General features: G+C 33.7%; 1 protein-coding gene across 1 annotated transcript in view; it reads left to right on the forward strand.

Moving 5' to 3' along the window:
* Positions 1-285: 285 nt before the first annotated feature.
* The window catches only part of LOC131841361 (uncharacterized), a 57,047-nt gene continuing 30,688 nt past the window's right edge, over positions 286-26,644 (forward strand). The window contains exons 1-2 of the mRNA XM_059189680.1: positions 286-340; positions 21,238-21,386. Coding sequence (XP_059045663.1) covers positions 286-340; positions 21,238-21,386 — 204 coding nt within the window. The remainder of the gene's footprint in view (positions 341-21,237; positions 21,387-26,644) is intronic.

Genomic DNA, 26,644 nt, shown 5'->3' on the forward strand with positions numbered 1-26,644 from the left:
AATTACTTTTTTTTTCTTTCAGCATATTGGTTAGTGTAGTTAGTAAACTATACTTACCAATTTGCAACAAGTCAGTTATCGAACTCGCTATCTTCATAAAACAGAAATGAAAAACTCAATTCAACATCAGAGCACTCGCGGGCACAGCTTTGTAAAACAAATTTAATACATAAAACAAACTCTGAGTGAATTTCTCTCAGAAAATAAGCGAATACAAATTCAATGCTGGAATTGAACGCACTGTCAACCGGGAGCGGGGTCAGTTACCAACACAATTGTATTATAATGACGGAAGAAAAGAATCCCAACACGAAAATTGGAAAGAAGGAACGTAACGCTTGTAAATCAGGACTCACAATCAGCGAAATCAGGATAGAATAAGTTTGAATTGCTTTTATTGGGGTTGAACTTCATTATGGGGGTGAAGTGGAGGCGGCAGAGGACGAGGGAGGAATTATAGCAATTATGCAAATAAGTTGTCAATTTATGACACCCTTTTGTAAGTTAGTATTCTTAAATTACTGCCGATGATAAAGACGCGTAATGCGAGTTAAAAGTTTGACCGTGGAGTTAGTCTCACTAATTAACTAGGATTAAAATTAAACCGAGCTTACGATAATATCTGTGTTCTATGAATTGAAGAGGACATTTTGCTGTAATAGAAATTGTTGGACTTCATAGTGTATTGCTGGCCACTTAAAGCTACTTTTATTTTCTTTAAAAAGAATGTACATAAATTTGAGTTGTTAATTTTGTCATAAGAAAAATATACGATTTTATTTTACTCTTTTTTGCATCGATTTATTTTATATAGTTATAGAGTAGATGCAATAGCTTTCTGCACATAAAGAAGTGACATACAAACATAATACATACAATATTATCCACCACAGAAATAGAAATATTCAGTACTAGTTATACTCGCGGTTTACCCACATGAAATTTGTAGTCTAGTCTGTGTTATTCTGTATTACTGTAAAGTTTCATCAAAATCAGTTTGGTATTGTTTTCGTGAAGAAGTAACAAACATCCATCCACACACACATTGACTTTTGTGATGTGTTCAAATATTATAAACTCGTCTTGGCACAACAATACTGATATAAAAGATATTAATATAATATAATATAAAAGATATTTATTTATTTATTTAACTTCAATGCACACAATATACAAAATATAGTAAAGTACATTTGGCTGACTTAACACCATACGGCAGTTTCTACCAGGCAACCATAGGTGTAATAATGTAAATTAAATATTGTAATGGGTGAAAACTGTGATTGGTACGGCCTATGCTGTAAATAATATAATTGACGAAGTAGGGTAACTTGAAACAGTCATATTCGCTATAAAGTTCAAACTTGTGGCGGCGTGGTGGGCCGTGTCCATGTGCTCCCTCTAATATGGTTGAGTGCAATGATGGCTGGCTCATCCGTCATACTCGTGAACGGGTACCGCTTGTGGGGACTGGTCTGTTTGGGTTGCGAACACTGATTAGACTATTTGCTTTTGCGATAACATATGCTAGTAGTCACGCTATTCTCCCAAGTTTGAATGTAAAAATTAATCTGTATTATTGTAAACATGTATAATATTAATTTGAAAAGAATACGAGCTGTGTTTCTTGTCAGTTCTTCTCATCTCAAAATCATTCCGAACTGACGGTAGATTTGACATATCATAAGAGTCTGTAATAGACCTACATGTATAAAGATATTTTGAATTTGAATTTGAATTCTATTCTATTCTAAAACTTGTTACTTACCAGCTTTAATCAGTATAAAATAAATTATATATTTTAGGACCCATAATTTTCTATTACACTAAGTTATAAACTTATTTTTTATAGTACTAAGTAAGGTCTTAAGAGCTTAATAGTCGATATAAATTCCAGTTTGTTATTAAAAGTATTAACCGCTAAAAGCTCGTATAGAAAATACTTTCATTTAGATCAGTGATTCTCAAAGTGGTCTATATAGATAGATAGATAGATATATCGTTTATTTGTTTGTTACACACAGTTTTATAAGACTATAAAACTGTGTCATTATGTGTGATCTGTAGCAATACAAAAAGGTCGAAGCACAGCGTGGAACATTGTTCAGGGAACAAAACACTGATTTTCAGCTTCATTTGAGGGTACGTGAAAATAATAATTAAAATAAATATAAAATAAAGAGAGCAATATAATTGGTGATTGTCTGTGCGGTATGTGTATAATAAAAATAATGTAAATAGTTCACAGTATAATTACATATAATTTTAACTAAGTGGTAAGGACTAAACGAGAAAAAAGAAAATATTAATAAGAAAAAAAAAAAAGAAAAAAAATTAAAAATCGTTACGTGAGATTGCAACCGCTAGCCAAGAAATTTCTGTGGGATACCTAAAATTTGTTTTTTTTTAATAAGTATTCTTTGTGAGGTTTTTTAAAACTGTGTACGGTAATTAGGTGCCTGACTGATGGCGGGATGTTGTTCCAACGTTTTGTTGCTTGGTATCGGAAGCTGCCAGTAAATGCCACTGTTCTGTGCACTTGAAATGATAATTTCGAACAAATGAACCTAACTCTCTCTAAATCTCTGAATATATAGATAGATAGATAAGTTCTTTATTCAACAATTACAAACACATACCATACATGAGATACATTTTATAAATATAAATAAAGTGGAGAAAAAACAAAAATGGAGGTGGCTTTATGTGTCGCAATGATGAAGAGGCAACCAACTCAGCATGAAGCTACAGATAAGTCTGCAGCGCTGATATTCTGTTGGCTCCTATAATTAAATACATACTTACATACATATATATATATATATCGGCCCCCAGGGGTCTATGATAAACTGTAAGGTCTACGACAGCGGTTTTTACTTTATGTTTTCAACACTAAACTTTACTGTAGTAATTTGTAAATTAATTTATTGTTTTTTTAAAAAATCAATGGCAGGTAAGAATGGGGGGTCTACCCAAAACAGAAAAATATAGCAAGGGGTCTACGACACAAAAAAGTTTGGGAACCTCTGATTTAAATGGTCAGGTGATAAACTAAAAGCCTTTCTATATATCTATAAAACCTTATAAATATCTATACATACAAATAAAATTGGAGTGTCTGTTTGTATTATTGAAATAACCGTTTTTACTACATGCATATTAATATAAATACGATACATACACCAAAATATTTTTTTTTACAATTTTTGTTTGTGTTTCTGTCGGTCTGTTTGTTCGGCTAATCTCTGAAATGGCTGTACCGATTTTGACGGGGTTTTTTGGCTGTAGCTGATGTAATAAGGAGTAACTTAGTCTACTTTTATTTTAGAAAAATAAAATAAAATTCCACGCGGACGAAGTCGCGAGAACAGCTAGTTTATAATAAATATTATATAATTTTATTTTTTTAACAAACAATCATATATAAATACTATCTTTGTAATCCAACTATCTCCCATAGTCGCAGGTTTGATTCCTCGCTCATACTTGTACACATGAGTTTATAGGTCTGGTTTTCCTTGTATATTATGTAACATATTTACAAAAATATATATCTGAGTATTTCTAACAGTTGTCGAGTACCCATAACAGAAGCTCTGCTTAGCTTGGGACTAGATGGCGCTGAATATTGTGATATCACGGCGAGTGTTCTGAGGAATTGTTCGGATTAATACCAGCTGCTGAGTTTCACCACCGTACCACCCGCCAGAAACTGAAATACCATCCTGATCATCTGGATGAATGGCGGTCTTCCACAGTGCGGTTTTCTAGAAACTTTTTGCCTCGCACAACCACATTGTGGAATCACCTTCCAGCAATGGTATTTCCGAACCGATACGATATTGAAACCTTCAAGAAAAGAGCTTATTCCTTTTTAAAAGCCCGACAACGTACTTGCAATTCCCCTGGTGTTGCGGGTGCTCATGGGCGGCGGTAATCACTTACCATCAGGTGAGCCGCATGCTCGTTTGTCCCCTGTGTTATTGTGTTAATAAAATTAAATTTTTATATAACTCAAAGAAATTTCTTCACAAATATAACATTTTATCATAAAAGTGGCTGCGTTTAGTTAAAATACATCGCTTATATCGTAGTCTTTTACCATATGTCTGTCTATTACACAAAGGAAGGCTACGGACCCCTTTTCAGCATGCAAGTCGTTTACGGACATAGCGAGTGAGTTATCGATACAAAGTTCCGACTCTCTTTATGTAGAAAATATTCACTGATCGCACTGATCGATTTATTGAACTAAAATATATTTTCATTGTATTATATTATATAACTGACTACCCGCCCCGGCTTCGCTCGGATGTACATGTATTGTATATATAAACCTTCCTCTAGAATCAGTCTATCTATTTAAAAAAAACACTTATAAATCATTTGTGGGGTAATCATTTTGCTGCTTGTAGGGACTGGTCTGCTCTAATCACTATGACTGATTTCCTCTTATTAATTGTTTAACCAGTTGGTTATATATTCAATATTTTTTCTATTTGAGTATTTAATTGAATTAGTGCTAATTGGTGGTTTGTATTCACACACTTAAACTTAAAAATGTAAAGTAATAATGAAATTATTTAAAAGAGCAACACGCAAGTTTCTTGCTCGTTCTTCTTGTGATGAGACAGCTTTCCGAACGAGCGGTAGATTAAAAAAAATGTAATGACTATTCAAAAGTGCTTCAATGTAAGTTTATTTGAATAAATGATTTTCTATTCTATTCTATTCCTCTAAAATCAATGTACCTAATAGTGCCACCATTTAAATTGTTCCCAATTTATAAACCTCTGTAAACTTTAGTAACGCAGTAAAGTCGTGCCCTAAAAACCTTTGTAACAAAGGTAGAATGATTTCCGAGTTTCTGTGCGAGTGAAGCACTTGCATTTCCTTTCTGTGTCCCTTTGCCCTGAATATAAGGTATGTAGGTTTTATAGGTATGTTTCAACGTTTATACGAAAATCAAAAGTCGGCCTGTAAATGTTGATTCACATTTTCACTAGGATTCATTTGCAGTAGAATTTATTTTGTTTGCTGTAGTAGGTGTTTATTGGTCGTCTCAGTTGATTTACGGTCTCCTCTTATCACTACGACTGATTTAATCTTATTATATATTTATATTTGACCAAAAATAAATTAGTGCTGGTTGGTAGTTTGTATTCACACGTTTCGACTTGTAAATGTAAACTTACAAGGATTATTTGAAAGAGCAACACGCGAGTTTCTTGCTCGTTCTTCTTGTGATGAGATAGCTTTCCGAACGAGCGGTAGATAAAAAAAAAATTGTTATAACTATTCAAAAGTGCTTAAATTTAGATGGCGAGCGGTGCGGTGGTAAAAATCCATCAAGTACTCAATTTAACAATAGAAAACTTTTGAAATTCCTAGCTGAATAATTATTTTAAATTTTATCAAATTTTTTGAGGTAAAACAGTCACTTTATTAGATTTTTAATTATGAATTTTAAAAAAGCAGACTATATAATGATTGCGTAGTAATTTTAGGTAATAATTTTGAAACGTTCAGCTGACCCCTCATCATTTGAAATTCCTCTTAAGCTAGTGGGATTAGTTTGAATTTTGGAGTTAAATACTCAGCTTGAAATGTTCAAGTATGACCTTGACCACGGAATTTAATTAAAGTAAATGTCTATATATATGTACCTACAATATTATGACTTTTGTACATATTAAATTCTCATGATAGTCTCATCTATACATATGTATGTATCTATACATCTAAACATATAAATAAAATTGAAGTGTCTGATTGTAATATTGAAATAACCGTTTTATACTACATGCATAGGAATATAAATACAGTTGATACACCAAAATAACATTTTTTACAATTTTTGTCTAACTGTTTGTCTGTTTGTTCCGGCTAATCTCTGAATTGGCTGGACCGATTTTGACGGAAGTTTTATTGGCAGGTAGCTGATGTAATAAGGAGTAACTTAGGCTACTTTTATTTTAGAAAAATTCTTTTATTTTATCCATATGTCCATAACAGACGCATAGTCTGTTATGGACATATGTATAAAATAAATAAAATGGCCATTATATATATCATCATCATCATCATCGCAGCCCGGAAGACGTCCACTGCTGGACAAAGGCCTCCCACAAAGATCTCCATAACGATTGATCCTATGCTTCTCGCATCCATCGCCTTCCAGCGATCTTGACCAGATCATCGGTCCACCTTGCTAGAGGCCTTCCCACGCTGCGTCTTCCGGTCCGTGGTCGCCACTCGAGGACTTTATTCCTCCAACGGCCATCTATCCTACGAGCTATGTGCCCTGCCCATTGCCACTTCAGTGTCGCAATTCTTCAGGCTATATCGGTCACTCTGGTTCTTCTGCGGATCTCCTTCGATTCGATCATGCAGAGAATCTCCGAGCATAGCCCTCTCAGTCAGACTGACAGACAAGCTCAGAGTCTTTCAGAGGGCAATGCAGCCAGTACCCTCTGAGTGACTCTGAGCATTACTACGTATATGTATATACGTGTGTGTTTTTTTAATAGATGATATATATATCATCCGTTAAAAAAAAACACACTTCACAATTTTGTGATGTATATATTTATGGAAGTATGTCATTCTCCCGGCCAATATCTACGCTGCGCGTAATATCAGTAATGAAATCTGTCGGCCGACGGCCAATCGGCGTTTACTGTCCAAACACGCAATTGGAGCCAATATATCTTTACCCGCCCGGCGATACTTGCAGCCTCATGAAATGGGAATTACAGAGGCAATTCGTATTATTGCGGGTCAGAGTTGTTTTTTTTATTTATACGGAACAGAAAGCCTCGGCTGGACTAATTTCAGAGTCACCCTCTTATATCTTTACAATGTTTTACACGATCTACTTTGTAACTTCGAACCTTGGACTGATTACGGGAGGAATCATCTTCTTTCTTATATTTGAGCCTAAATAAATTAGTGCTGGTTGGTAGTTTGTATTCACACGTTTAGACTTGTAAAATGTGAACTTACAAGGATTGTTTAAAACAGCAACACACAAGTTTCTTGCTTATTCTTCTTATAATGAGACAGATTTCCGAATAAGTGGTAGATTTAAAAAAATGTTGACAATTCAAAAGTGCTTAAATTAAGTTTATTTGAATAAATGATTTTCTATTCTATTCTATTCTATTCTTGACGTATCCCTGTATTTGACCACACAATGTTAACAATTTATTGTATTGTCAATGATATTGACGACCTTGGTAGTATAGCGGTTTTGAACTTCGCCTCAATGAAGATCGCGGGTTCGATTCCACAGTACAAATGTATTAATGAGTATGATTGTTTGCATCGGTTGATGTTTTCTATGTGTAAAATGTATTGATGTGTTTGCAATAATTATCTAGTATTCATAACACAAGCACTGCTTAGTTTGGAACTAGATGGCGCTGTGTTAATTGTCTACAGATATTACATACTTGGGAGACGCAGCGTGGGAAGGCCTCCAGCAAGGTGGATCGACGATCTGGTCAAGATCGCTGGAAGGCATTGGATGCGAGCAGCGCAGGAGTCGTGGAGATCTTTGGGGAGGCCTATGTCCAGCAGTGGACGTCTTCCGGGCTGCGATGATGATTACATTTTCATTTTATTAACCTTTACTGGTTTCCCACTACCGTATACCTACCGTCAGTTCAGTCGAATACAGCTATAATAAAAAATATGCCAAATCACGTTTCTTGATATCTAACATGTATTTCAATATATTCAACGGATACGGTGGTATAGTGGTTTAGCCATGATTTAATTCTAATAATCGCGGGTTCGATTTTCACACGCTACAAATACTTCTTGTCTACATACACCTAGAACGGTGTTTTGAATTCTATCCGATAGATGATGATGATAATCCTAGATGATGATGATCATATTGCTAGCAATGTACCATGTCAGGTTGACCTCCACGCGGTTCCCCCTGGAAACCATCGTGATAAATTCATGGTGAATTTACCACGATTAGCTAACTGACCTGAACTGCGTAAACCGTTAGCGCAGGCGGGTGCACCATTACATTATCATCCATAAGAAAAACGGCGTTTTGTATTTTCATTATGTACTAGCTGTTCCCGCGACTTCGTCCGCGTGGATTTTAACTTTATTTTTCTAAAATAAAAGTAGCCTAAGTTACTCCTTATAAATCAGCTACCTGCCAAAAAAAGTACCGTCAAAATCGGTCCAGCCATTTCAGAGATTAGCCGGAACAAACAGACCGACAGACAGACAGACAAAAATGATAAAAAATGTTATTTTGGTATATGTACCGTATATAAATTCATATGCATGTAGTAAAAAATGGTTATTTCAATATTACAAACAGACACTCCAATTTTATTTATATGTATATATGTGTCTATATGTACTTGGATCTAAAAGATGTGTTTAAGTATTTACAGCAGCTGTTTTTTTATTCGGGGTTTTTTAGTTCGGGGCTGGTGGAGATGGTGTAATTTTTTTTTAAGTTATTATTATTCATTTCAAGATACAAGAACAGCTCGGCGATGGAAGCACTAGGTGACAACTAGACAATAGTCTCAGGGGTGTAATCTAAGGGCGGTTGTTGGGAACAAACGCTGCCACAACAAACTGTTCCATGACGAGGGTCGACATTGACATCTGGCAATACTCAGATATTGCTACTAATCATTATCTATTGTTTTTTACAAATGGTAAAATCATCTCTCAAGATCTCTCAAAAGATATTGGACCGAATATTTCATATTTCATATTACTTTATTCACAAATGTAACAAATCTCGTTACACAACAGCATGTCAATAGTAATTACATTTTCAAGATAATTATGTCACAATTACAATTTTAAGTATTCAAAATAATAAATTAAATAATATATAACATAGTAATAAAAGTCACTTAATGGAAAATGTCATAATTGTACATTGGAATTCAGATATTCCGTCACATTGTAAAAAGGATATTGTTCGAAATATGATTTTATTTTGTTCTTAAATTCTGTTGATGTTAATTGCATTGTTTTATTTGATAGTTTATTGTACATTTTTATTTTTAAGTAAATACCTTGTTTTATTGTTTTTGTAAGTCGTAATCTTGGTAATTCTAATTTATGTCCATCTCGTGTCATGTAATTATGGTTATCCGCCTTTTTACGCAGTGTTTTGCTCTTTTCGTGTATGTCTAACAAGGAATAGTATATGAACAATGATGTAACTGTCATTATACGCTGTTCAATGAAATACGGTCTCACAGAGGTGCGTCTATGGATTCCGCATATAATTCTGATAGCTCTTTTTTGTTGCCTCAGGACTTTTGCTATGAGACTTGCATTACCCCAGACTGTAATACCATATGACAATGAAGACTGAAAATATGCGAAGTACACAGTTTTCAGTACTTTTTTTGATAATACTTGCTTCAGTTTATTCAAAGCATAATTGGCTGATGCTAATTTATTACATAATCTTTCGATATGTGATGCATGACTTACTGTACTATCAATAGTGTATCCTAAAAATGTGGTACTTTGACTATATGTGTTGTCAGAACAGACAGAATTTTGCTTCTTACGTCTGGTGGAGTAAGACATTAAAATACTTTTAGCGGCATTTAATACAATACCATTCGATTGAAACCACTCATGCAGCGTTTCTACAGTGTTAGTCATCATTCTATCTAGTTCCGTTTTATTTGTATTTCTTATTCCTACATGCGTATCATCTGCAAATAAAGTTACAAACGCCTCTTCTGGTAAATTAGCTGGCAGGTCGTTTACATATATAAGAAAAAGAATAGGTCCAAGGATGGAACCTTGAGGAATACCAATACTAATGTTCTGCATTTCTGATACTGTATTGTCATTTAACGATACTATCTGTTTTCTGTTATTTAAATATGATTTCATTATTTTAATAGCATTATGTCTAAGTCCATAGTAATCTAATTTATCAAATAATATGTCATGTCTCAAACAGTCAAAGGCTTTAGTGAGGTCACAAAAAATGCTACCGCATTTCATAGATTTATCAAGAGATTCCAGTATAAATTCCATGGTGTTAGTAATTGCCATACCTGTCGACCTTCCTGATCTAAAACCATATTGTTTGTCTGTGAAGAGATTATTTTCCTCGAAATACTTCACCATATATTTCTTTAATATTGTTTCCATAATTTTAGAAAGTACAGGCAAAATACATATTGGACGATAATTTGTAGGTTCTACAGCGTCACCTTTTTTAAATACTGGGATAATCTTACCAAATTTGAAAACATCCGGGAATACTCCTTCGTCAATACATGAATTTACAACAATAAGTAATAAATAAATTAATTTGTCATTATTTAATATTAATTCAATTATTCTATAATCCATGTCATAAATATCTTTAGATTTTTTAGACTTTATAGAGCGCATAATATATTCCAATTCTTGTAAAGTAATTCCATGAAAAGTTAGTGATGTACATGGTTTTTTTATCATGGATAGAAATTTCGTGCATTTTATTTTGTCCATCTTTACAGTATTGCTTATTTTTTCTCCAACATTACAGTAAAAATTATTTAAAAAATTTGCGATTAAAATCGGGTTTGTAGCAACTGTTCCATTTTCTGTTTTAATTTTGTCAATCGTACCTTTTGAGAATTGTTTTCCATTGTTTCGCGTCAACTTAGAAATTATATTCCAGCATTGTCTCATATCTTGTTATTGGATTGTTTAATTTTATATGATATCTGTATTTTTTTCGCAGTTACCATTACTTTTTTTAAACATTTTTTGAATTTATTGATTTTTTGTTTTCGTCTATTGGATGGGTAAATGCATTGTAATAATTCGAGTTTATTTAAAGTGTCCTTTGATTTGAGTATTCCTTTGGTTTCCCATCTAGATTGGTTTTTTCTTACATACATTTTCTTCTTAGGGAAAGCGATATCATAAAAATATTTTAATCCAAGTATAAAAATCTCAGCTTTTTTGTTTGAGTCAATACAATTATTTACTTCATCATAAAAATGTTTGTCAGTGTTTACTAGATAGTGAAAATAATAACAGTTACTTTTAGAGAAATTACGTCCTATAAAAATATTATTAACATCCTTTTTACCATTATGTTTTGATTTACATGTATAACTAAGTTTAATAACATTATGATCTGATATTTTATAGTCTAGAACTCTGTTTTCACAGATTTGTCATGAAAATTAGTTACAAAATTATCTATACAAGATGCAGTACATTCTGTAACACGAGTAGGCTCTTTGATAAGAACGTGTTTCATGCCGAAATTATTTAGTATTATTTTAAAGTCTTTTAAATGTTTACTTTTAAGTTGGAAGTCTAAATTGAAGTCACCTAACAAAACTATTTGTTTATTTTCTTTACTGATTTTATTTAAAACTTTAGAAATCGTGTCGTAAAATATATTTATGTCATAATTTGCCCGGTATATACAAACAATTATAGTATTTGATAACTTCAGTTCAATTGCTGTTAATTCGCAGTGTAACTCTTCAGATAAACGTCCTATATCATTTCTAGTGCGATATTTCATTTCATTTCTGACATATATGGCAACACCGCCATGCTTATTTTTTCTTTTGCAAAAATATGACCCTAATTGAAAGTTATTAATATTTATTATATTAATTTGCAACTCGGACACCCAAGTTTCACTTAAACACATCACATCACAATTCATACTGTTTGTTAATAATTCAATGTCTTCTATTTTATTATTCATGCTTTGTACATTAGAATGTAAAATTATTATTTCTTCATCCTTAGTGGACGCAGCATATAAAGTACTAGCTGAATCTACGCGTCGAATATTTATAAATATACTTTATCTGGCGATACATTTTAATAATATCTGCCACAAAGACTATTTTATATGTTCTCCATCTTAGGATAATATCTCTTAACTCTTATTGTAATTTAGGTCCAATCAAAAGCCCATCGTTAAGTGATACTCCAAGCTGACCCCACAACTTTTTCGCATAAAAACAACGTTTCAAAACTCATTTATTCATGTAAGTCACTCCTTATTACATCACCTACCTGCCATAAAGAGTCCCATCAAAATCGGTCCAGCCATTTCAGAGATTAGCCTGAACAAACAGACAGACAGACAGGCAAAAATTGTAAAAAATGTTATTTTGGTGTATGTACCGTACTTATATTCATATGCATGCATCGATAAAATCATTTATTAATGTAGTACATTTTATTCGCTTATGAATGTATTTTTTTTTATATTATATTTTTTTCCGGCCGTACGTCAATTAAAATCGCTATTAAAAATAGGGATTGATGATAGAAGAGTTGATGATGAATGACTGATGATTCAATTTAGAATTACATGTATTTTTAATACCACGTTATAAAAATACAAAAAAAAAATTGTTCAAAAAATTTTGTATTTATTGTTCATGGATTTTGTTTATAATATTGGTATGGATATAAAACAGTATGATTTTTTTGTTGTAGAAATATGTACTAAAGCTATTTTTTTTATTTTTTATTCTTACATTTATTTGGGTACTTTTATCATAATATGATAATGCCAGTCCCATCGTATCTTATTACTAATCTTATCTTCTACTGCACAATGAAAATAAAAATTTTGCTGGCGATGATACAGGATCAGATAGTACACCGTGGTACATACCAACATCAAGCCGATTCAGTCCAAATTTTTTCAAAAACAATTCCCTTTTAACAGCGTCTCGGACACACTCCATTAATATGTGATGCAGATCTTCTATTTATAAAAGTATAAATGTTTTAATACTAACGGTACATAGTGAACTACATATAACTAGCTGTACCCGCGACTTCGTTCGCGTGGTTATCAAAAAAACCTTCATACCTACATATGTTTTGGGTTGAACCGTTTACGCAGCGCATGCAAAGGACGATATTAAAAAATCCAATCCAATATAAAAAAATTCCCCATTTTTGAAACACTTTTCACTGATGCTTCTATTGGTCGTAGCGTAATGTTATATACCTTAAAGCCTTCCTCGATAAATGGACTGCCTAACACAAAAATGATTTTTCAATTCGAGCCAGTAGTTCCTGAGATTAGCGCGTTCAAACAAACAAACTCTTCAGCTTTATATATTATTATAGTTTGGATTAAAGAATACAAAAAAATAAACTCTAAATATACTAATATCAAAACAATAATTTTAATTTGTTAAGTACAACTAAGTATATACTATCACGTGGTGCAAACAAAGCCGCAGGCACAACTAGTTGCAAAACATAACAGTCGGCCCCAGAAACCGCGGCGTACAACTACAGCCTGCATTTTCCGATAAGTCAGCACTTTCCACGTTGTTGGGTAACAAATCGCTCGTCATCCCAGTCCACAACGATATAGGACGAGTTTAAACAGTCACACGGAAGTTAAAATAATCTTATATATAAAATTCTCGTGTCACGAATCCCATACTCCTCGGAAACGGCTTGACCGATTCTCATGAAATTTTGTGAGCGTATTGAGTAGGTCTGAGAATCGGCCAACATCTATTTTTCATCCCCTAGGGTAGTCTACCCCTAAATTTATTTTTTATTTTTTAAACAAAATTTTTAGTTTCTATTTTTTTATGATACAGCATACAAAAATACATACAATCCTAAATTTTCACCCTTCTATCATCAACCACTATTTTTTTATAGCGTTATTAATTTATATGGCAAAACAACGTTTGCCGGGACAGCTAGTATTATATATAAAATTCTCGTGTCACAATGTTAGTTACCATACTCCTCCGAAACGGATTCACCAATTGTAATTTTATATGCATATTCAGTAGGTCTTAAAATCGGCTACTATCTATTTTAGAAAACCCCTAAGTGATAAGGGTTGTCCACCCCTAACATTACTTTTTTTATGTTTTGCCCAAAATTATTTTTTATATTTATTTATAATGTGGCATTAAAAATAAATACAACCCCAAATTTTCACCCTTCTACCATCAACCCCTATTCAAGCAAATCAACGTTTGCGGGGTCAGCTAGTATATAAATACTAATAAAATGCCTGCCTGCCTAACTATCAGATGGCAATTTTAAGTAGCTATGACGTGGTCTAGTGTCTTGAGTAGTCATGCTCACTAAAATGTCCAGACTTGTGGCGGCGTGGTGGGCCGGGTCATTGGGCTCCCTAAAATATGGTCGAGCGCAGTGATGGCTGGCTCATCAATCATACTCGTGAATGGGTGCTGCTTGTAGGGACTGGTCTGCTCTAATGACTGATTGCCTCTTATTGTTTAACCAGTTGGTTGTATATTTAATATTTTTTCTATTTGAGTATTTAATTGAATTAGTGCTAATTGGTAGTTTGTATTCACACACTTTAACTTAAAAATGTAAAGTAACAATAAAATTGTTACTTTACATTTTATGCAGGTTTCATGCTCGTTCTTGTGATGGTGATGAGACAGGTTTCCGAATGAGTGGTAGATAAAAAAAAATTATGACTATTAAAAGTGCTTAAATTAAGTTTATTTGAATAAATGATTTTCTATTCTATTATATTCTATTCTTTTACGTGTAATTTAAATATTTTCATTGGTTTGTTGTAACTGAAAGTTGAAAGTTTGCTCTTATTCTCATAATAACCTATTTGTCTCTTCCATTTTTAGATATCAATGACATCTGTTAACCTGTAAACCAATTGGTTTAGAAAAAATACTCGGTTTCGATATTGTTTCTTCATTTTCCATTTATTCGAGTCGCTGAATTCATTCATTTTGGGCCTATTGCCAACATTCGGAGAGAGTTAACGTTACAAGAATGTATTAAGGCCAGAAATATAGTGTTTTTTTACATAATTTGTTAGGTAAATTTAGTGATGGTAAATGGTAACTTTCGCGTATGTAAATCAAACTAACTTTTGCCCGCGGCTTCGCTCGCGTTAATTTATCTCCATAGGGGTGGAATTTATCAAAATCCTTTCTTAGGGGATGCCTACGTCATAGTAGATTTATGCATGTAAAGTTTTAGCCGGATCGGTTTAAAATTGACAAAGTTTCATATATACTTTCATCCCCTATTTTATCCCCTTGGGGGTAGAATTAATCAAAATCCTTTCTTAGCGGATGCCTACGTCATAACATCTACCTGCATGATAAAATTCAGACCGACCGATTTCTAAGTGTAAGAGTAAGAGACTTTGCATGCATAAAGCTAGTATGACGTAAGCATCCTCTAAGAAAGTATTTTGTTAATTCCACCCCTAAGGGGATAAAATAGGGTATGAAAGTTTGTACGAAAGTACTGTAGAGCCGCAAAAACTATACGTAATAATAATACTTCTTAACGCGAGCGAAGCCGCGGGCAAAAACTAGTTTATTTATATAGCCGCTTTTGACGTCCAAATTTTTACATTATTATTTGATTTTTTTCCTTACCGTCCAGTTCAGTATATAGATCCAATTGAGAAGAACTGGCCAGAAACTTAATTGAACATTTTTTTTTAAAAGCCAATTTATTTAGAATGTATATTTATCTGCATACCAAATTTGAACTTCCTAGGTCATCTGGAAGTGGGTTATAATTTTGATCTATAGTTGATCAGTGATAAAAATGACGATTTTTGGACATTAATATCTAAATAACCGTTTGAGATATGTTTATGAAATTTGGAACACTTATTTATCTCGCAAGTCTCAATATATGAACCAAATTTGACAGGTTTGTGTGAAAGAGTTTTTGAGTTATGAGGGGGTCAAAAGTGGCTCCAAATGGTTCGTGTAAATATACACACGGTGCTGCAAGCCAGTTTACTTGAAACTCGGCTTGACACGCTGCCGCGTGTCTAGATATAGGTGTCTATGTCTAACATTAAATGAAAATCCCGAACATGAAAACTATTGCCATGCACGCTCGTCATTCAAGTAATCGTTTAGTGAGTAATAGGCATTGCTCAAATACGATTTAATAGATGTTTTGAATTAGAATTGATCTTAATTTGTATAAAAGTTTTGCTTTATTTTATAATTACTATATTTTCCACAACTTTATTTAAGATAGCATAATTAAGAAAAAACTTTATAATTGTCGTAGTAAGTTTTAACCGACGCCATGATTATTAACTTTGTAATTGATTTCATAAGACAATATAAAAGTAATTAAAAATATTAAAACTTTATACTTTTAATTAGCTTTGTTCAGTGTCTATTGTTTACTCATATTATTCATAACGCTTAGTTTTAAAGATTTTTATAAGCAACTGCAATAGAAAAATAGCTAATGGCCCATAATCATCATCATCAGCCCACTGCAGTCCACTGCTGGGCATAGGCCTCTCCCAAGGTATGCTACTGGGCACGATCTTCAGCCTTTCTCATCCAGTTACTACCCGCAACCTTACGTATGCCGTCGCTCCACTTAACTGCGGGGCGTCCTACACTACGTTTGCCAATTCGCAGTCTCCACTCTAGAACTCGTCTACTCCAGCGAGCAACCGTTCTGCAGATATGACCAGCCCACTGCCACTTCAATTTGCAAATACGAAGAGTCTATGTCGGTGACCTTAGTTCTCTGGCGAACTTCGTTTTGAATTTCATACCTTCAGGCATACCTGTTTTCATACCTTTTAATTCAACTACCAAACCTTGTAATGGTAATACTTTATAACTTAGAATAGAATAGAATGAAGCACTTTTGAAAATCATTTTTTTTCGGAAAGCTGTTCACACAAGGAGAACGAGCAAGAAACTTGCGTGTTGCTCTTTTAAATAATTTTATTATTACTTTACAATTTAGTTTAAGTGTGTGAATACAAACTACAATTTTAGAAATAGAAATAGAAAATAATTTATTCAAATAAACTTAATTTAAGCACTTTTGAATAGTCATAACAATTTGTTTTTTATCTACCATTCGGAAAGCTGTCTCATCACAAGAAGAACGAGCAAGAAACTTGTGTGTTGCTCTTATAAATAATTTTAGTTTATTCGAAACGTGTGAATACAAACTACCAACAAGCACTAATTTTTTGGGTCAAATATAATAAGATTAAATCAGTCGTAGTGTGTGCAGCATACAAACTACCAATTAACACTAATTCAATTATACTCAAATAGAAAAAATATTGAATATACTTAGAAAATAATACCTTCTAATGCAGATATCATTAAAATCTGATGTTATTTCACATCTTAAACGATCTATAAAAGGGGAAACATTTGTAATAGTGTTAGTACTTACCTGTGTGATGCGCGCGCTGCATTATACAGGGCAGTAATATTTTTCACTACTTTTTTCAGTTGACAACGAGCCAAATTAGTTTTTAATTTTTGTGGCTAAACAACAGCAGATAATAAAAAAAATGAATAGGACCTGTTTTGTGCAGAATTTTTTTCTCTACAACTTTTATTTGAAATATTTTTTCATATTTCTTACCGTTATAGAGTTATTTTGAAAAAAGGCGTTTTTGAACCCTTTTATTTTTATTTTTTTATTTCTTTCCTTCTATATATATATCATTCCTTATGTAATCACGCATGTTTTACAAGTAAAGAATATTGAATCTTTGCACCTAAACTGGTCACATTATTATTTTTTTGTGGATGATAATAAAATGGTGCACCCGCCTGTGCTAACGGGGCAACAGTGGCGGATGATAAGATGAACATGAGGTCAGGTCAGTTAGGCCATCGTGACAAATTCACTAAGGAATTATCACGTTGTTTACAAGGAGGAACCGCGTGGAGGTCGACGTAACATGGTATATTGCTAGCAATGGGGATTTCTAGTATTACTAACAATCACCTACCCCCCATAATATAATGGTTTAAATTATAATTTTATTGGACTATTAGCTGACCCTGCAAACATTGTTTTGCTATATAAATTAAAATCGCTATTACAAAATTGAAGTTCATGCTAGAAAGGTGAAAATTTAGGGTTGTATGTAATTTTCAATTCTAAATAAAATATTATGTCGCTAAAATAAAAAAAATATATTTAGGGGTGGTTATCACTTACCACTTACGGGTATTAAAAATAGATAGTAGCCGATTCTCAGACCTACTGAATATGCATATAAAATTTCATAAAAATCCATCAAGCCGTTTCGGAGGTGTATGGTAACTAACATTGTGACACGAGAATTTTATAAATAAGATACTGTTTTATAGCAAAAATAGATGAAACAATGACACTTTGAACGAAGTCTGTCGCGGGTAAAACAGTTAATTTATTTAAATATATTTCAGCCATTGCCACTCCATTGCAGCAACATTTGAATTGTAAAGTATCCGAGAATTCCGAGCATAATTTTTCCTTTTTGTATAATCGTATTTCTGGGATAAAATCTATGTTGATGGAATTGTAAAGTAACAATGAATGAACTAATTTACATCCCCATCATGACTACCATTATGTATATACTTGGAAATACCTTTATTTCAACTTGCAATGCGTGGCTTGGTCTTTGAAATAAAAGGAAATATTTTTGAAAAATGTATCAGATATATTTATAAATATATTCAAAGAGGGAACGCTGCCAGTATCTTCGGAACGTTGCCTAAAGGGACCCTTTTTAATAATATATTTTAGTTATTGTATTATATTTTTTAACCTTTTTAATTTTAGGTTGTAGTTGTATAATTAAGTTATGTAAATGATATAATTAGTTTAGTATTGTTGTCATTTGAATCTGTTTTTACTCGTATATATAACAAATATTGCTTAGTAACGTGGCTAATGCATAACTTACCCTCATTTCTGGCCATCACTTGTGTGCAATGTAGAGTCATAACTCTACATTGCACCTTCAGCAAATCATAAAACAACCAACCTACCTAAAAGCCAAACCAACCTAAAAGTTAAAGATAATAATTAGAAAGAAATTTATAACCAAATAATAATTAATAAGATACATTTATAAAATTCTTATCTGATCTGTAATCGCTATTAAAAAAATGATAATAGTAAATGGTAGAAATGTAAAAAATTTGTTGTATGTAATTTTTAATTGATATCATTAAAATATTAAAATTTACAAAAAAATAAATAAATGTTTCGGGTAACCTTTATTACTTAAGGGTTACATATACACTTAAACAGACCTACCGAGTATATATAGAACATTTCTTTAAAATCAGTTAAGTTCTCTGATACACAGACACAAGATATCTACTAATTTCACAAAATTAACATCTACAATATTAATTTGCAATTTATATATATTATATAATAGTGAAGGGAAGGGAAAGGAAGGGAAGGCCTCCAGCAAGGTGGACCGACGATCTGGTCAAGATCGCTGGAAAGATGCGAGAAGCGCAGGACCGATCGTCGTGGAAATCCTTGGGGGAGGCCTATATCCAGCAGTGGACGTCTTCCGGGCTGAGATGATGATGATGCTATATAATAAAACGAGAACTATATATATATACAGCTTTTGCCCGCGGTTAATGTATCCCCCTAGGGGTGGAATTTATCAAAATCCTTTCTTAGGGGATACCTACGTCATAGTAGCTTTATGCATGCAAAGTCTCAACCCGATCGGTTTAAAATTGACAAAGTTTCATACAAACTTTCATCCCCTATTTTATCCCCTTGGGGATAGAATTAATCAAAATCCTTTCTTAGAGGATGCCTACGTCATAACATCTACCTGCATGTCAATCCGTCCAGTAGTTTGGGCTGTGCGTTGATAGATCACTATGTCAGTCACCTTTGAGTTAATGAATATTAAGTATTTATAGTGTATATGATATGTAAATTGTACATCCAATAACTAATTGTTACACCTCGACCAGCACAGTCTAATCACTCCTCTCTATCCTAAGATTGGCTGGAAGAAATTACTATTTAGCGATAAGGCCGCCCATTGTTAACTCTATATTATAATTATGTTGTTTTTCTTTTTAGAATAGAATAGAATAGAAAATCATTTATTCAAATAAACTTAATTTAAGCACTTTTGAATAGTCAACATTTTTTTAAATCTACCGCTTATTCGGAAAGCTGTCTCATTACAAGAAGAATAAGCAAGAAACTTGTGTGTTGCTCTTTTAAACAATCCTTGTAAGTTCACATTTTACAAGTCGAAACGTGTGAATACAAACTACCAACAAGCACTAATTTATTTAGGCTCAAATATAAAAACACAATAAGATTAAATCAGTTGTAGTGATAAGAGCAGACCAGTCCCTACAAGCAGCACTCGTTCACGAGTATGACGGATGAGCCAGCCATCACTGCGCTCGACCATATTTTATGGAGCCCAATGACCCGGCCCACCACGCCGCCACATTTTATATCTAATATACATATTAATTTATGTAACTGTAATATCTTTCTATGAGAGGAACAATAAAGTGTTTTTTATTTCATTTAAAAAAAATATCACTGTATTTGTATCAGTTGTCTAGTACCCATAACACAAGCTTTAGCTAGCTTAACTTAGGTCTAGATGGCGCTGTGTGGATTGTCCTGAGATTATCATTATTATTATTGCGTACGATGTATACAATTTTCATCACAGCATTCTCCAATTACACGAGTCGTAATTACCTATGTCCATTGTATTCATATTTGATGCGTGGCATGCGTGATTTCATACACGTGTTAGATTATTTATGTATATCCAGAATATGAATGATGAATATGGTCATCATATACTCATTTCTTGTGATGATTGAGTGAGAGTGTAGGCAGTACAGGCAATATGATATCTATACATATAAATAAAATTGGAGTGTCTGTTTGTAATATTGAAATAACCGTTTTTTACTACATGCATATGAATATAAATACGGTACATACACCTAAATAACATCTTTTACAATTTTTGTCTGTCTGGTTGTTCCGGCTCATCTCTGAAATTTTTTTGGCAGACAGGCGATGTAATAATGAGTAACTTAGCCTACTTTTATATTAGAAAAATGCTTTTATTTAAAAAAAATAATGTTAAATTCCACTCGGACGATGTCGCGGATTTTCGAAGATTTTCATTTATAGACACCTATATAGGATTTTTCATTTTAGCTGCTTATGAACTTAAATTTTTTTATATTATAATTTTTTATATTGTACATAAACTGACTTCAAAAAATAAGTCATTCAATCGAGTTTTGCCAGTTCTTCTCAATCGGATCTATATACTGAACTGAACGGTAGGAAAAAAATATAATATAAAAAATTTTACGTTCATAAGCGACTAAAATGTCCTACATGAATAAATGATTATTGAATTTAAAATCCTACTTACAGATCGTTGGGCAGCTATGATGCGTGATCCTGGATTAGCTCTAGAAGTGAAGCCAGCGAGTGGTGTTTTAGCTGGCCAGTCACAAGTGGAACTCACCGTCCGAGTGTACTCCGACTGCTGGGGACTGTACCGCGATCAGATTATGATACAGGTATATCTTTCATTGCTTTCTTAAAGACAAGCTAAGACCGCAACTTTGTACATTATATACATTTAGAAAGAAAGAAAAATTTATTTATTTGGCGCATACAAAACAATCATACAACATATTAAAAAAAATAACAAAAATAACAAAATATTTTAAAAATACAGCTGCGGTCAAATTGGTTTCCACTCAGCTTTGTGTCTGGGCTGTAATGCCCAAACGCTGATTTTCAGTGGAATTAAAATAAGTTTACATAAACTGGTACAAAAGTTAGTCTTACCGCTAAGCAATATCTTACAGACTATCTTTAAATGGGTACCGTAGTGTATGGACGTCTGAACCACTACGCATTGCCGACCTTTAAGAAACTCTTCTTCAAAAACCCATACTATAGTTGTAAAAGATAACGACGTAATATAGAACAAAATATAACATAATATGGAACGACGTTGGGGTGGTACACCCCAGCAGTACGCTCGGGTAAAGAGCTCAGCTCGAGGCCCGTTCCGGCGGTCCATAAAGGACCAGCGGACGACCCGGAATCGGATTCTATAGTCTCGCGAAAAAATCTGGACAAGTAGTTCATTCTATAATCTAACTGTATGCGGGAGGAAGCTCTTCTAAAACCGCACTGTCTGAGACCATTTTAGGTTAGGGTGTATATATGTCGGGTTGAATTCTCTGTGGTATAAAAAAGTACAGGAAAAATAATGTACCATCAATCTATCAGATGACGTCTCAACAATGACCCATTATATCACCCTGTATAGACAAACTTGGGCACTTGACAGAGAACAGAAGCGATCAAATATCTGAATCACCAGGGCAGTCAGGTACGCGTTGCTGACCTTTAAGAAACCTTAATAAAACCCTTCTTGAAAAACCCCATACTATAGTCTAGCGACCCCATCTAGCGAGTAAATATTGGCAAGTAGTTCATTCTACAATCTAACTGTATGCGGGAGGAAAGTCTTCTAAAACCGCACTGTCCGAGACCACTTTAGATTAGGTGTCAGTGTATGGGGTTGAATTCCCTGCTGTATAAATAGTTTATTGTACAATCTAACTGTACGCGTCAGGTAGCTCTCCTAAAACCGCACTGTCCGAGACCACTTTAGGTTCGGGTGTCCGTGTGTGGGGTTGAATTCCCTGTCGTATAAAAAAGTACAGGAAAAACAATCTATCAGGCGACGTCTCAACAACGACCCATTACATCACCCTGTATAGACAAACTTGGGCACTCGACAGAGAACAGAAGCGACCAAATATCTCACCTCGGGTAGTTTGGTATGGACATATGAAACACCAGGGGTGTCAGGTACGCGTTGTCGACCTTTGAGAAACCTTAGTAAAAATTATATTGTAAAAACCTCATGCTGTAGTCTCTCGAAAATCTTGGAAAGAGGTCCTTCCATAATCTAAGTGTATGCGGGAGGAAGCTCTTCTAAAACCGCACTGTCCGAGTCCACTTTAGGTTCGACTGTCGTGTGTAGGGTTAAATTCCCTTGAAATTCCCACGAAAATCTTGGAAAGAGTTCATTCTACAATCTAAGTGTACGCGGGACGAAGCTCTTATAAAATCGCACTGTCCCAGACCCCTTTGGGTAAGGTACGTATATGGGGTTGAATTCCCTGCCATATAAATAGTTCATTCTACAATCTAACTGTACGCGAAAGGAAGCTCTTCTAAAACCGCACTGTCCGAGACCACTTTAGGTTCGGGTGTCTGTGTGTGAGGTTGAATTCCCTGTCGTATAAAAAAGTACAGGAAAAACAATCTATCAGGCGACGTCTCAACAACGACCCATTACATCACCCTGTATAGACAAACTTGGGCACTCGACAGAGAACAGAAGCGGGCAAATATCTCGCCTCGAGCACTTTAATGTGTTTATTCACTCTTCCGTATCGGGATTGATTTCTATGTGTAACATGTTTGCTTTTTGTGTTATTCGTTATTTGATACTAAGTACTGTGTCCCGATGAACCGTATACACTAACTATTATAGATATACTAGCTCAGGATAGGCGAACCAATGGCATGCGTGCCATTGACGGCACGCGACACAATACTATTATAGATATACTAGCTCAGGATATGCGAACCAATGGCATGCGTGCCATTGACGGCACGCGACACAATACTATTATAGATATACTAGCTCAGGATAGGCGAATCAATGGCACGCATACCATTGACGGCACGCGACACAATACTATTATAGATATACTAGCTCAGGATAGGCGAACCAATGGCATGCGTGCCATTGACGGCATGCGACACAATATTTTGGGCACGTCGACGATCATAAAACTGTTTGAAGAAGCTGGCTCATGCTATTTTAACAATATTTTCACCTACCTATGCCTGCGATTTATTTTCAGAGATGAATAACATTAAAAACTCGGTTATAAACCGTTGAACAGATGAATCCAGTTCAGCATGCATTTTGCTAAAAGTTGCTAAAAGTAACATTGTACAAGCCTGACATAAATTATTTGTCATCTAACTTGCAGCAATAGAAGTCACACTAATTTTACAGTAATATAATTTATGCGTGTAATGAAAACAATCCAAAATGTACCTCTTTTGTTTACTTTATTTCATAGAGAGTTTTGATAGTATTTATTATTATTTTCTAAATAATCAGAAAGTCAAAATTATTTGATGGCACGTCAATGACCCTATTAAACATTTTCTGGAAAAAATGGCTCGTTGATGCATAAAGGTTCGCCTACACTGTACTAGTAGACCCCGCAAATGTTTAGGGTTGTATGTATTTTTTAATGACACAAAATAAAAAAATATAAATAAAAAGTTTTGCTCAAAAAATAAAAAATAATGCCAGGGGTGGACAACCCTTATCACTTAGGGGTATGAAAAGTAATTCTGATTCAAGACCTACTGAGTATGCATACAAAATTTCATAAAAATCGGTTAAGCCGTTTCAAACGGCCGGCCCATCTGATAGTAATAGGCTGGATCGATTTTGACGGGACTTTTTTTGACAAGTAGCTGCTGTAATAAGAAGTAACTTATGCTACTCTTATTTTAGAAAATAAAGTTAAATTCCACGCGGTTTAAGTCGCGGGAACAGCTAGTTATACATATAAACCTTCTTCTTGAATCATTCTATCTAATAAAAAAAAAGAAACTGCATTAAAATCCGTTGCGTAGTTTTAAAGATTAACATACATAAGGACGGACAGACAGCGACAGCGACTTTGTTTTATACTAAGTAATGATGATAGATCAGATCAGACTCCACCGTCCGCGCATTTTTCTTAAAAAGGTGTATAAAGTTTTTGATTCACGTAATTATCTAAATATATATAACTCAAAGGTGACTGACTGACATAGTGATCTATCAACGCACAGCCCAAACCACTGGACGGATCGGGCTGAAATTTAGCATGCAGGTAGATGTTATGACGTAGGCATCCGCTAAGAAAGGATTTTGATTCATTCTACCCCCAAAGGGATAAAATAGGGGATGAAAGTTTGTATGAAACTTTGTCAATTTAAACCGATCGGGCTGAGACTTTGCATGCATAAAGCTACTATGACGTAGGCATCCCCTAAGAAAGGATTTTGATAAACTCGACCCCTAAGGGGACAAATTAACGCGAGCGTAACAGCGGGCAAAAGCTAGTATTATAATAATTATAGTTAAGGGTGAAGAAACACAATATCTTCTACATTGAAGGAAATCTATAAATTTATTATATATAGTTCTAACAATAAACCTACTTCAATCCAGACAAAATTCGTAGTTAACTCTCTAAGCACTCATCTCACTAACGAGAGTTCTACCAGTGGGACAATTCAATTTTATTATTCACTAGCTATACAATCGAGTTCGTGCGCGTGGAATTTAACTTTATTTTTCTAAGATAAAAGTAGCCTAAGTTACTCTTTATTACATCAGCTACCTGCCAAAAAAGTCCAGTCAAAATCGGTCCAGCCATTTCAGTAATTAGCTGGAACAAAAAGAAATTGGTGTATGTACCGTATTTATACTCATATGCATGTAGTAAAAAACGTTTATATCAATATTACAAACAGACACTTCAACTTTATTTATATATGTATACACTAGCTGTTTCTGCGAGTTCGTTCGCGTGTAATTTAACTTTATTTTTCTAAAATTAAAGTAGCCTAAGTCACTCCTTATTACATCAGCTACCTGCCAGAAAAGTCCCGTCAAAATCGGTCCAACTATTGCAAAGATTAGCCGGAACAAACAAACACACAGAAAGACAGACAAAAGTTGTAAAAAATGTTATTTTGATATATGTACCGTATATATATATATTCATATGAATGTAGTAAAAAACTGTTATTTCAATATTACAAACAGACACTCCAATTTTATTTATATGTATAGATTAGAATTTGCGGTTTAGCGTCTAACTGTTTTGTCTGCCATTTGTGAAATCCTGTAACAGTTTCCAAGATGAAGGGTACAGTAGTAATCTCTAAGTGGTTAACTTAACAAGATGGTTTGCGAGTTATTATTGAGTTAAGTTTAGCAGTTAAATATCGGAAACTGATATTGCAGGAAGATATTTAGTAACATGAGCCGTCCCATTGTACTTAGATGAGATGTACATCTCCAGAACTGTATGTTATATGTATATTGATAATGATATACATATAACAACTTTGAATTTTTATTTATATTACGTGGAATTTAATGTTATATGTATATTAAAAAAATATAATGAATAGTCTATTACATAGAAATAGAAAATCATTTATTCAAATAAACTTAATTTAAGCACTTTTGAATAGTCAACAATTTAACAAAAAAGTTAATAAGATATTTTTTTTAAATAAAAGTAGCCTACTTTTATTTTAGAAAAATAGCTAGCTGTTCCCGCGACTTCGTCCGCGTGGATTATACAGCTAGTATATAAATAATGATAAAGTCCAAAAGGTTGTCAATTTTTAATGATAATGAACTAGGGTACCGGAACGTTTTGTCAGTATAATGGAGCCTGGGGCGCTGCTAGGGTATCCACTTTTCCCAGAATGCCAGGAGTTCCCTCGAAATCGGTCCTGAAAATTTCCCAAATCGAATAGAAAACAAAAGGTCTCCTGGAATTTCTCAGATAGACAAAATACATTGAATATTTTTCAATATAATTTTCCAAAAAATCGTGCAATACTATAGATGGACTGTGTGAAAGATGATATGGTAAGAAAGGAAGTAAATAACGAGATGACTGCAATCAGAGATGAATATAAGAGAAAAACATAT

The sequence above is a fragment of the Achroia grisella genome, unplaced genomic scaffold, assembly GCF_030625045.1.
Source record: "Achroia grisella isolate CSIRO2021 unplaced genomic scaffold, CSIRO_AGI_Agris_v1 utg1589, whole genome shotgun sequence".
Classification (NCBI taxonomy): domain Eukaryota; kingdom Metazoa; phylum Arthropoda; class Insecta; order Lepidoptera; family Pyralidae; genus Achroia; species Achroia grisella.